The following is a 12,976-nucleotide window of genomic DNA, read 5'->3' as shown; positions in this document are numbered from 1 at the left end:
TTTTTAATGGTCCTCATTATTTCTCGCACCAAAATTTCTTCCCATCGTGATTTTGTTGATGTGAGAATTAGTAAGCAGCTTTTTAATTGGGCCTACACCCGAAGACCACCAGCCCACTACTTCTAATCTCAAACGATGATCGCCTTGCTGCTGATGTCGCTGCTTTGAGGAATGCTGGATTTGCCATTTTCGTGGCATATGATGGTGCGACTTCAGCAGTACTGAAGAATAGTGCTTGTTGTGCTCTTCCATGGGCCCCTGAAACAGGAGGTGGCATATCTAGAGGGGAGGTTTGGGATGGCATAACTATGGGGGAGGTTTGGCAGGTTTAATTTATTCGTGTGTTTTAATTATCTTTTAGAAAAAATGTTAAAGTTTTAGTTTTTGTATAATTTTAGAATGCGAAGTATGTTCTTGGAAAGTTTAACATTTTGTATAACACACTATTGAGAGCTTTTGAAAACTTTTTTTTTAGTTTAGCATTTTTGTATTTTTGTATAAAGTACCCTTGATCACAAAACCACTATTAAAATCATATATATAAAAGTAAGGTTTCACTCTCTCTTTATTGGTCTATTTAAAATTAATATTTATTTTTAGTTAAACAACACATTTAATCATATACATTAATGCATACTTTAAATTCATTATTTACTACTAAATTGAAACTGAAATTACATAAATTGTGAATTGACTTTTTTTCCTCCATTCATTTTCATTTAAACACACTATTAATTATAGTTGTAACTCTTCTAATTTAATTATGAAATGTAATTTCCATCATTTTTTATCCTATAAATAACATTTCTCACATCCTCTTCGACCATATCTCAAATCCTAAATATTTTTTTTTGTTTTTTATAATATTCTTGCATAGGTTGAAATCCTAATTAAGAGTTTGATTATATTTTTTGTTTACTATATATTTTACATTGTTTTGAATTTTATTGTTTCTTTGTCTTATGCACTTCTTCTTTTATTCTTTGTTTTCTTATATTGTTTTGATTTAAATACATATGTATTCTAATATGTAAGAAAACATAATAATATTTTGGTTATAATAATGACCATAATAATATTTTGATGACCATAATAATAATATGGTCATTCTCTCATTCTTTCATTCTCTCATTCTCTCATCCTCTTCAACTATATCTCAAATCTTTTTTTTTTTGTGTGTGTTTGTTGTTGTTGTTGTTGTTGTTGTTGTTGTTTAAGAAATCAATTCAAATCTCATTGTAAAAGCTTAATTCTATATTTTTGGAGTTTGTCATATATATATATATATATATATATATATATATATATATATATATATATATATTACATTGTTTTAGATGTTTTAAAAGGTTTATCTTCATTGTATATTTTAGATTATAATCTTATAAGTAATCCATTTTAAATATTTTTCTACTGTATTCATCCCACAAGATCATGAGGTTGAAAAGATCCATGTCTAATTCTCTATTCTCTTATAGCACTTAAATTTTAATGAAGTGTAATATAGAAAAAGAATATAATTTTTTAAAAATACCATCTAATTAAACTCTCTAAGATGAAACTATCAGTATGAAATCTAGCACTATAATATAAATTGATGAGTGAAAATTAAAAAAAAAACCCAAAAAGATAGAAATTTTCTTGAGATTTTAAAAAATCTTTAGATTGAAGTTCATATGATGTTATAAAAAAACTAATTTAGTTTGTCACTTACAAAATAATATGAATTTTTGGTTTTTATGTATGAGTTTATATCAACAAAAAACCAAATCATGTGTAAGTTTAAAATTTCATTGGGCTACTTGGTATTCTTTTCATAGAAAAAACAAAACAAATTAAAAAATTTATTTCTATTTAACTCACATTTAATGTCATGTGTAATTCTACATTTAACTCAAATGTAACTCCTACCCATAATTATTATAAATTTCATTATTTATTTATCTTTCAAGATAAAATGTCTTTGGTTAAATTTTCATATTTTTTTATTTTTGTTAGCTATATTTATTTATATATATAGCTTCTATTTATGTTCTTTTAAACTTTGAAATGAGGAATATTTATACTTAATATTTTTACACATAGTTACTAATTTTTTTTGATAATTTTGTTTGATACAATTTTACTAGAATACAATCTTAAAATCTATTAATTGATTATGTTATTATTGTTAATAGAAAAAGAACAAAATATTGTTTTTATAAATATTCAGAAACATAATAAAAACTATTATGCATGCAACCACACATTGGGTGGACTGATACCTAGTTCCCTTAAAAAATCAGTCTTGAAATATTTTTTTTTCACACACTATGGATTTGTTAAGCGAGATGCAACAAGTTTTAAAAAGAAAAAAAAGAAAGGTTCTCTCACCTTGCCAACGATTAAAGGAATTAACAGAGTAACTACAAGAGTTCTGCACAGTTGCTCAGTCGGAAAAGAAACACCTACTACTCCCCCAGCTATGTATGTATCTTGATACCCAAAAATGGAATATTTTAAGAGGTCAACCATGTTAACTTCAGTGGTAGAAGACGCAATGCTCATTCCATTTTTAACAGAAGACTTTGAATCCTACTCAAGTACTCATAATTCAAGATCATATGCTATTTTGTAACAATCTGCTTAGCGGAAATCTTGAAATATAGACCAGGAAACAATCTGATCTTCAGACGCAAGAACCTTCTTGGGTTGCTGGCAGCCTCTCCACCTCCCCAGCTGCGAACCCTGAGGCGTGTGGAAAAAGAAAAGAAGAAACAGGAGATGATTAGACTAGGGTTGCTTGAACCACCAAAACCAAAGGTGAAATTGAGAATCCTAATGAAGGTTCTTGCGTGTGAAGCAACCCAAGACCCAACGAAGCTTGAGAAAGAGATCCGCACAGCACATGCCGAGCGTGAACAGGCTCACATTGACAGGAACACTGCGAGGAAAGCTAACTCCTGCAGAGAAACGTGAGAAGAAAGAAAGGAAGCTTTTTGGTGATCCAGCAACAGTTGAGACGATTGTGTCGGTGTACAAGATCAACAAGAAGCTGTCGCATCCCAAAACAATATTCAAAGTGGAGAAGAATGCAAAACAGAACATATTAACAGGGTGTAGTAGTGTGATGACGGAGGGAGTGAGTGTTATTGTAGTTGAGGGTAAAAGCAAATCAATAAATGGTGGAGACAAGTGTTGGTTGGTTGGTTTGGCAAGGAAGTGTTGAGAAACAGAGTTTTCATAGGTTTCATGTACAAGAGTACTGCTTGAATGAATCTGCTGCCACGAAAGTTTTCACGGATGCTGGTGTTGCCCACTACTGGGATCTCGCTCTCAATTACTAAAATTCTTCTCTCTTGATCATTATTAAGTTCTTGTCTTATTTAGACCAATAATGGTTGAGGAGCTGAAAAGACAAAACTCATTTGTGATTGGTTCAAAACTGAAAATGATTTTATTATATTTTAAGTTACGAATAAATAAAATAAATAAATAACAGTACTGGCCACTAGCCCAGTGGTAGTGGAATGAAGTGGTTCCGATAAGCCGGAGTTGTTGTTTAAGCTGAGAGCTGAGTAATGCAGAACTAAGCATCCAAAAAAAATTTAATCTTTCATTCTTGTGCTCACTTTTGATTCGAATTCTGACTAATCTCATGGCGATAGCTAGTATCCTGGGTTCAATCCAAAACCCCTTTTTATGTCTCCGTGAACCAACGTCTCCGGGGAGCCGCTCCGTCGTCTTCCGTCGCTATCTAGAGCCCTGTGGCAGACGATGGATTCCCAGATCCATTAGAGCATGCCTACCTTCCGACAAGGTCTCTGTCTCTGTCCCTTCGATTTTTATGCGTTCTCTGGTTTTTGTGAGTCATGGTTGCGATTCCAAATTCGTGTAGAGAATGAATCGGATTTTTATGTAAATGATCAAACTGTATTGTGAATGTGGAGAAGAACTTTGTTTTGACTCGTTGGAGTCTTTTTTTTTGTCTTGGTCACAGCTTGGTGGTGATGGAGGCACTTCAGCTTCAGCTAAAAGATTACATTTTGGGAAGCAATTGCTGAGTTTTGCTTCAGATAACTTCTTGCCTCTTGGTAACATTACACTCTGCTCTTTGCCATTTTTCCAATCAATTTGCCCAAACGATTCTTGAGATGAAAGTTTAGGTTAGATCTTTTGAAGTTTGATAAGAAGATTGACTGCATCAAAATTCAGTTTTCCATTAAGTGACCTATGTAGACGTAGCCATATCCTTCTTGATAAGTAGAATGGAAGCATAGAAACGTCTTTTCGAATTCATTTATGTACTGATGCCTCACTCTGTTACTTTTGACATCTCAGTTCGATGTTTGTGCTTTGTTGGTTATTTGTTTGCAGCTCTTGTTAGTGGAGTGGGGCTGGGCTTTGCAAATCCAACTCTAGGCTGTCTTGCCGACAAATACTCTTTCACTAAGATCAGTACATGTGGGATATTTATTATATCAGGTGATTCTATAGCATAAGTGTACAATTGCTTTGGTCTTCTTCCTTTTATGTAAAAGGGTGATGGAAGCAATCACTTTGTTTCTGTCGAATAGCTATTAGCTAATTCATTGGTGTACTCTTTCTATGTATTGTGGAGCAGGGTTGACTTTACGTACTGAAGCGATTGGTGCTGCTGTTAAAGGATGGCCTCTTGGAGTCTTCGGACTAGTATGTTCTTGTCTCGTTTTTACGTTCTCTGAATGGTTCCCCTTCTCTTTAGTTTAGATGTCTTTTGCTATATTCTTCAAGTTCATGACAAATTAGTTTCTGCTTTTACGAAACTACTAAGACAGTGAAATGAATAGAAACCCTTTTGCCCCAGTATACTTTCCATTCAGTCATGTTTGATAACAACATTTTCTGTAATGCCTTTCCTTTCTAATTTCTGTTAGTTATACTGCAAATCACAAACTATTCTTCTTCTTTCAGATCTCTATTTTGTTACTCACTCCATCCTTCTCACGGCTAATTATGCTGGTCCAACTCCAACCTCCGGAACTTGTTACAGGTTACTCTGTCTATTTCTTGAAACGATCATGTTTTTTCCTAAGCTCATTGCTGTTTATATTATACTGACTTCCATTAATTTACAGTGCATCTATAGTTTTAGTGACACTGTCACCGGTTTAATAAATTATTATACTTACAAACTTATTTATGATATGGTAAGCAAACATAGGTGATCAAGCGGTTGACCGCTAAATCTCATTGCCTTTGTGATCTTATATTCAACAGTTTCACCTTCATGTTTTCTTTTATTCTTGCCAAACTCATTGCGTTTATCCAATTTAGGTTTAAGAGTAACGGGCAGGAAATGCATATTGATTGCATAATACAGAAGAAACTTGATTAGTTAATGCTCTACAGTCTTTTCTCTTGAAGACTTCATTCGTCAATTTCCAGCCCTTTTTAATGTCGTTCAATAGTAGTTGATGAGTCTAAAACTTGTTTATGTCCTCATGCTATTTACAGGGCTGGCTATATTTTGCTGTATGCCAACCACCTTGTCAAGTGGTGTTGCCCTTACTCACGTACTTAAGTTGATATATGTCTATGTCTAATCAATATTTTTGTGTATAATTTGTTTTCTTGCGTTCTCCACTGACTTATCAAATTGCCAATTCAGCTTGCTGGTGGCAATGCTGCTCTTGCTCTTGCGGTGACTGTGGCATCCAACTTATTAGGAATTTTAAGTGTAAGTCGACCCTGTTGTATATTAGTGTTGATCATGCAGTTATCTGTATTTTAGATTTCTGCTAAGCAAATTCTTTCAAAATAGTATATCTGTATATGATCTTGTACTATGAGTAGGATTCAAAATAGTATATCTGTATATGATCTTGTACTATGAGTAGGATTCAAAATATTTGCTTGGGAAACTCTTTATCTATGAATAGGATTCAAAGTCTTTGTAAAAAATGTAATGAGTATTGCGTCTTCTACCACTGAAGTTAACATGGTTGACCTCTTATCAGATTCCATTTTGGGTATCAAGATACATAGCTGGGGGAGTAGGTGTTACTTTTCCTACTGAGCAACTTTTCAGAAGTCTTGTAGTTACTCTGTTAATTCCTTTAATCATTGGCAAGGTGAGAGAATCTTTCTGTTTGTTCTTGCAATTGTGAAAGCTTTATGTTCACTGACTGTTGTTGGAAATAGCTATAGGACTGTTTTATTGGGAAGTTTAATAGCTTCTTTTGCGTTACTCATATGGAAAAGAAGAAAGCTTCGGTTGTTTATTTACATTGTTTTTCCTGTCATGTGCTTGCAGGTCTGGTTTATGTGAGGGCTAGTACACTTTATTCGTTTCTGCTTAGTTTTTATCTTATCGATAAACTATATGACTTATCTTTCATTAAGAACATCTCTGATGTGATTGGCTACATTCACTAATGTTTCTATGAAAATTTCACAAACAGTATTGTTGCATGAAATTCTAACACATAACATTTTGCACACGTCAACTAATGTCAGGCTTTTGACATTTTTGGTTTCTATCTGGTATAGGTTATTCGAGAATCATTCAAAGGTGAGTATCATTTATTATGTTTTTCCTTTCTGGTGAAAGTAATTGAATCTATAAAACCATGGTTATCATCTCTTATCTTTTCAAGTATGATACCCTAGTATAACATAAACCACCTAGATAGTTTTAGAGCAGACGCCTTGTGGTGACAGTGAACCAGAATAATTCTTTTTATAATTACTCTGTCTACTTATTGCTGCCAACTTTCTGACTATATAGAATCTCTTGTCACAATGTTTGATTCAGGTTTTGCAAACTTTGTTGACAATAACCGTGGTCTCTTTTCAAAAATCAACGCAATCTGCCTCAGTATGGTAAGATATGAAATTTTCAGCCTTCCATAGTTTCTAAACCCTTTGGAGGTTTCGCTTTGTTGCAGGAATCTGAATGTTGTCTTTTATGTCTAGATTTAAGATTCTTTTTGACATTTATTATGCTTGAAAGAGTACAACTTTCCACGGCATTGATGTTTTTGGTCATGCTTATGACTTGTAAAGTAGAACCAGACCATTGTATTATAATTAGCTTCCTCACTGGCTACTTCAAATGGCTTTACTTTGTTTTTGCATTTACCTGTTTTTTTTGGGGAACTTAATACTACTTTTGTCTCATGATACCATTCTAGGTACCATGGATCCAAGTTAGCAGGTCAAGATCACTGCTGTTATCCGTTGAGCCTAAGGTTTTTCTTGCCGCCGTTGGTATTGGGATGTATGCATTTGTCTTCTTTAACTTGTGAAAAGCACATGGAAATATCTGGAACACGTATTGAAAGAAGATCCGTATGTTTCCTACAGATTGCTGCATCTTTCTCTACTAGCATTCAATGCTGTTTCGATCCGCATCCTCTCAGGTCTTTCAGGAGGTAGTAAGAAGAACTCCAAGGAAAATGCCACTGCAGTCTTGCTCGTTGCAAGCCAGGTAAATAACAAAGTTAGCCCTTTAGCACTTTGATCTCTTAATGTGGAAATTGTTTTCTCGTGTCATAGAAAACACTACCTGTAATGGTGGCGGTAGTGGAGCAATTGGGAGGTGTATTTGGTGAGACAGGGCTATTGGTTCTTCCTTGTGTAGCTGCACACCTGAACCAGGTTACATACAAGTTGTACCCATTATAGTATATATACTCGTGTGCATATTTTATTATTAGTATTGACAGATATTTCTGGAATGTGTAGATCATGATTGATTCAATTCTTGTCAACTTATGGCTCCGGAGAGGTAAAGATACTTCGACTGATGTAAAGACAGCCTGAGAGACAGAGAAATAGAAAGCAATGCTGTGGAGAGAAGGTTGACATCCTAAACACATTCAAATGTTACTTAGCAGCAAGACTGGAAATTGTGAAACCGTCGAACCACCAAAGCTTAGTCTAATGATCTCTCTGAGTGATTCGGTTTCGGTCTGAGTTTTATTGGTACAGCCAAAGTTGAAGTGTTTGCTGATTCCATATTTGTATGATTTCTGAAAGAACCTATGTAAAAAAACATCTTGTAAAAACTTACTAGAATCGGACCGCGCTGTGGCGCGGAGGAATATTTTAAAATTTATGCGATAGATAATATAGATTAGATAGTTAAACTGTTTTTATATAATTTTACTGTGTTTTTCCGTGAAACATATATTTTTGCAATAATTTTCTATAATATAGTACACAAAAATAAAAGTGAGTAGTTAGTAATATAATAAAATTTATACATTAAAAACAAACGAAATAGAGGAATTATAGACAGCAAGAGGGAATATCAATCGATATGTAATTCATTTTACTACTTTTGGTTCTAGAAGTACTATTATAAGTTCATTACTGTATAAGTGTGCATTTATAAATATGACATGCAACACTATGAGAAATAATAATATGATTTATAACTTATCTATACTATTAAAAGGGAAGCACTATTTCAAGTCAAAAATGAAACATTAGAATATATGACATAAAATGACCCTGTATAAATTAAAAAGTATAGAAGATAAGAAGGACATAGAAGTAAATTTGGAATGTAAAAATCGCAGGATCCTTCTCTGACCCGGGTGTAATTAATTTGGATCATGTTTAATTTATCCGGAGTCAGATTAATAGTAGTAATAGTAGATATAAACAAACAAAGTCTCGGCACTACTATAATTACTAATAGTATATATATGGTACCACGAGTGGCCCAAATGTAATCTATACTATTAAAAAGGAAGCATTATTTAGGCAAAATAAATCCTGAAATATATGACATAAAATGATCCTGAATAAATTAAAAAGCATACAATACAAAAGGGACATTAAAGTAAATTTGATAATAAAAATGCACGGATCCTATATGCCCTGAATTAATTCTGTTCGGATCATGTATTAACTGTTCAGAGCTGTTTTTCATACTCCCGTATCCAAACAGAATCGAAACAAGCATCTCTGCAATAAAATTCAAAAAAGGTAAGTAGTTTTGCGTAAACAATTTAAGGAAACAATAATTTTGATATTTATGTATATGTTTAATTTGGGCAATTAATTTCGAAATTGTATATATGTAAACTTATTTAATTTGATTTTATATTTTGAGATATATCCGGAAACAAGAAATTATGATGTTACCTAATATACAAAATCATCTAAATGTTTATAGAAATAATTTAAATCGGTATCTATTAAAATCGATCAATTAAATACAAAATTGTATATATGTATAAAAATATAATTTGGTTATATATTGTGAGATATCTGTAAACAATATTTATGATTTTATATTATGATTTCAAACATATGTATTACATATATACATTATGTTTAAATCTTGGATACTGAATTAAGATATACATACGTTTGAGACTACTTATAACTTATCATTTTATCAATGCATAAATGTGCGGATCCGAAAACATGTTACAACTAAAGTAAAACAACAGTATTTTAAATATGTTTTTTTTTCTTCAGCTTATCTAGCATAAGCATGTACAAAACAAGAGATAAAAGAATGTTAACTGACACGGCATATATGTGTGATTCTATTAACTGAATGTTTCAAAGAAATTATTTTTCTTCATCAAATACTTTATTTTGTATTGAATCAAACTATTATGTGTTTGTGTGCTAAATATGTAGGAACATGATTTTGAGGAAATGAGAAAAGAATAATGGGACGGAAACGGGATGGAAGGAGGAATAAGATGAGATTAAAAATTTTCAAAAATCAAAATTCAGGATCATGTTAGAATTAAAATAAATTAATGCTTCCAATATATTATGTAACATATTTTCCAATTTATCTAACACAAAAATGTCAAAAAAATATTCAAAAGAAAAAGAAAAAACATTAAACTATGTTCTATAATAGATAAAAAAAAAATCAACCATAGTTATGAGACATATACAGGACATGATGGATTTTATGTCCTAAATTAGACATACCATCTTTCTGTTACTATTTTTTAATATAATTGTTTTTACTGATAACAAAAACAAATTTGATCATTTTTTTGTCTAAACCGAATTAAAAATAAATCAGATACTGATAAAAAAAAGTTTGGATTATGAATGTTAATAACATTTATTAAAAATATGTTTACAAACATAATCCGCATGTACGTAATAAATTATAAATATGTTAGTAAATTTAGTTTTTAAAATCAACCCCGCACGTATGTGTGGGTCTGAATTTAGTTTAGTCGATTAAAAAGTCATATTATCCTCTTTATAATAAAAGGGAAGTACACAACATTGTTTTGGTAGACTTTATAATTTTAATAAATGGTTACAAATAGGTTATACATATATTATAAATTAATCCATATATTAATTGTAACAAATAAAATCTTAATTGTAAGATAAAATCTTAAACGGGTTATTCCAAATTGATAGTTCATGGATATTTCAAACTTTATTTCGGAAGATCACATATATGGTTCCAAATATCTAGAATCACAATATTACCATTTTATTTTCCACATATTTTATTGATAAACCACATCAATAAAAAAATTATTAAAGGGATAAAAATATACTCTGAATCATAAAAAATAATCAAATCTCGCTAATTTAACAAGCTAATTTAACAAGATTATTCGTGATCTTCGGGATCGTATTCAGAAATTAAAAATTAAACATTAATGCTAGATTAGGACCGTGTTAGAGCACGGGTTAAAATTCATTTTATTTATATTATAATTTTCGAATAAAATATAATTTATATGATTGATTTTAAAAGTTTTTAAGGTCCTAATCTAGCATTAATCATGATCTTTAGAATCATATTTTATTCTAAAATTATAATATAAATAAAAGAAATTTCAACCCGTGCTCTAGCACGGGTCCTAATCTAGTCTTCAAGAGAAACAGTTTGCTTTGTACACAGCTGATAAATTCTAATATGATATAGATAAAAAACTTGATAAAAAAAAAATGAGAAAGAGATAATTTAAAGATGTAAATGATTCATTTTATTTAAAATAAGAATGAGATGAATTGGGCTTGTGAATAAAAGAAGTGTTTATAGAGTTAAGTAATGTTCGAATTAAGTTGATAATGCAAAAAAATATACTTAATTTTTTTTTTTTTTCCTAAAATATAGTCAAGAATCAATTATTTATTTATTTAATTTATTTTGGTAAGCATTTATTATAAAATATATTTTGAGAATTCATATGATTTTCAAGTAAACAGATTTTATTATGGTTTCCTTATGAATGTAAATATTAATTTTTATTTTCATTTTGAATTTATTACTATTTAAATAGAGAATTTATTAGAATATTTGCACATGCTTAAAAAGTATAAATTTTAAAAATATTTATAATATTTTCGAAAATACAAAGAATATTTTATTAACGATATATATTTTTTTGTTAAATACTAAAATGGTGTTAGATTTTCTTTTATGCATTTTTGAGATTTGTTATATTAAAGATTTTTTAAAAATAAAACAATAAAATTGTTTTTTCTATTTTCACATAGCAATCTCTTATTTCCTTAATTGTTATAAATATAACTGTATATTGTTAAAATTATCACATTTATTAGGTAACTACATCCTTACCATATAGTTTCTTTGTTACAATCACTTAAGGATAGCAAATATTTAGATTTCCAATATGGAATCAATAAAATCGCTAACAATACTGTATGATTTAATAATTAAAATATTTTATAAAGATTGAGATATCTTTATATAAATGTTTTTTTCTAAAATTTTAAATTTTGTAATTCTTGTTTAAAAAAATATAGCTTTCTCGCCAAACAATTTTTGTAAACAATAGTAAATGCTAAATTATATCCTCGTTAGTGGTTATAACCATACCCGTTTGGATCCAGGCCTCCTATTTTTTCTCTCAGGCGACGTTATCGAGGAAGCTATTGCCTTAAACACTCTCGGCGCCGGTGGAGCTTCGGCTCACCGGCGTCGGGAAAACTTAACCGATTTGTCTTTATGCTTCAAGATCCTGCTCCTTTTTTCTCTCTGTTTAAGTTTTTCCCCATTTTTTTCCCCTTTTGTCCAAGCTTTTCAAGCTCTTTTGAACTCTTTTTACCCTGACGGCTGTTTATCAAGCAAAGGACAGAGGTGGTTTTTCCGGTGAACTCCCTCTCTCAACTTTTATCCGCACCACAAGAACAGAAGCATCTGCAAGTCAGCGAGTTACAAAAATCCGATCTCCTTTTAGATCTGAAATTTTTCTCGATCTGTACTTCACTTCACCCCTGAAGAACCCTCACCCTGGGCTTCGTTACTGGCAGGAGGCATCTCTCTTGGACCAGTAGATGCGCCATGCTCAGGGGAGACGTCGACGGCGCAAGGCGATCTTCTTCTGGGGGCAACTGCTAAACAATCTAAAACGAGTAAGTCTTCTTGCCTCCCCGCCGTAACATCAGACCAAACTCATACCAAACTATTGATGCATCGTGTACTTCCGATGAGCCCGTGTTCAAGGCAAAACTTTCAACCCTCTCCGGCCAGCCGCCTTGGTCTCTCTCTGTTGATAGCCAAAGATCGATTAGGGTTTCCCTTAGTGGACCCTCAATCAGTTTTTGGCCCATTAAGGCCCCAACTAATTAAGCCCAATAAGTGTGCCTCAATTCCAAATCCGTTAAAGCCCAGGTAAGACCTCATATCTAAATTGTCGAAGTTAAAACCTAGTCGACGGTGTGATCAAGATTACGATGCCTATGGATTCCATCGGAGAAGTAATTCACTGTTGTTACTATGGCGGAACTTCCATCTTCTGAAAACCCTGGTAGAAGTATTCCTTAAGGCTTTGATTTATGAACCTTATTGTTTGAGTTTGTGTGGTATTTGGTTCCCGATTCCAATTCGTCCGAGCATTGTCTATGGCTATGGTTTGTCGACCAGGTCTCATGTCTCGGCAAAACTAGTGAACCACCTTAAGCATCAGAGCATCTCGATCCCTGCTCGAACCCTTGTCAAAGCTCTACACTCTGTAGCTCTTCTCATGCCGGCGAGAAT

The 12,976-nt window shown here is 32.0% G+C and overlaps 1 protein-coding gene and 1 pseudogene across 14 annotated transcripts; both read left to right on the top strand.

Annotated features, from left to right (window-relative positions):
* Nucleotides 1–2,592: 2,592 nt before the first annotated feature.
* Nucleotides 2,593–3,421, top strand: LOC104715702 (protein RDM16 pseudogene; annotated as a pseudogene).
* Nucleotides 3,422–3,438: 17 nt separating this feature from the next.
* On the top strand, nt 3,439–8,125 carry LOC104712268 (putative sodium/metabolite cotransporter BASS4, chloroplastic). Of its 14 annotated transcripts, none has more exons than XR_015566578.1 (14): nt 3,448–3,799; nt 3,980–4,073; nt 4,357–4,464; nt 4,604–4,671; nt 4,933–5,011; nt 5,476–5,534; nt 5,630–5,698; nt 5,979–6,092; nt 6,511–6,532; nt 6,776–6,843; nt 7,155–7,230; nt 7,327–7,450; nt 7,519–7,620; nt 7,708–8,125. XR_015566578.1 is itself a non-coding variant. In XM_010429124.3 (14 exons), exons 1-14 carry the CDS (start codon nt 3,638–3,640, stop codon nt 7,783–7,785), a joined length of 1,233 nt encoding a protein of 410 aa, XP_010427426.1. In that variant the 5' UTR covers nt 3,448–3,637; the 3' UTR covers nt 7,786–8,125. The 14 variants fall into 14 exon arrangements, 3 of the variants coding, with proteins under 3 accessions (XP_087322715.1, XP_010427426.1, XP_087322717.1); XR_015566581.1 differs by having other exon boundaries at nt 6,478–6,532; XR_015566580.1 differs by having other exon boundaries at nt 6,478–6,532; nt 7,155–7,240.
* Nucleotides 8,126–12,976: the final 4,851 nt, after the last annotated feature.

The sequence above is a fragment of the Camelina sativa genome, chromosome 9, assembly GCF_030686135.1.
Source record: "Camelina sativa cultivar CO46 ecotype springtype chromosome 9, ASM3068613v1".
Classification (NCBI taxonomy): domain Eukaryota; kingdom Viridiplantae; phylum Streptophyta; class Magnoliopsida; order Brassicales; family Brassicaceae; genus Camelina; species Camelina sativa.
Note: the sequence above shows the minus strand (reverse complement) of the source record. Positions and strands in the feature narration are given on the sequence as shown.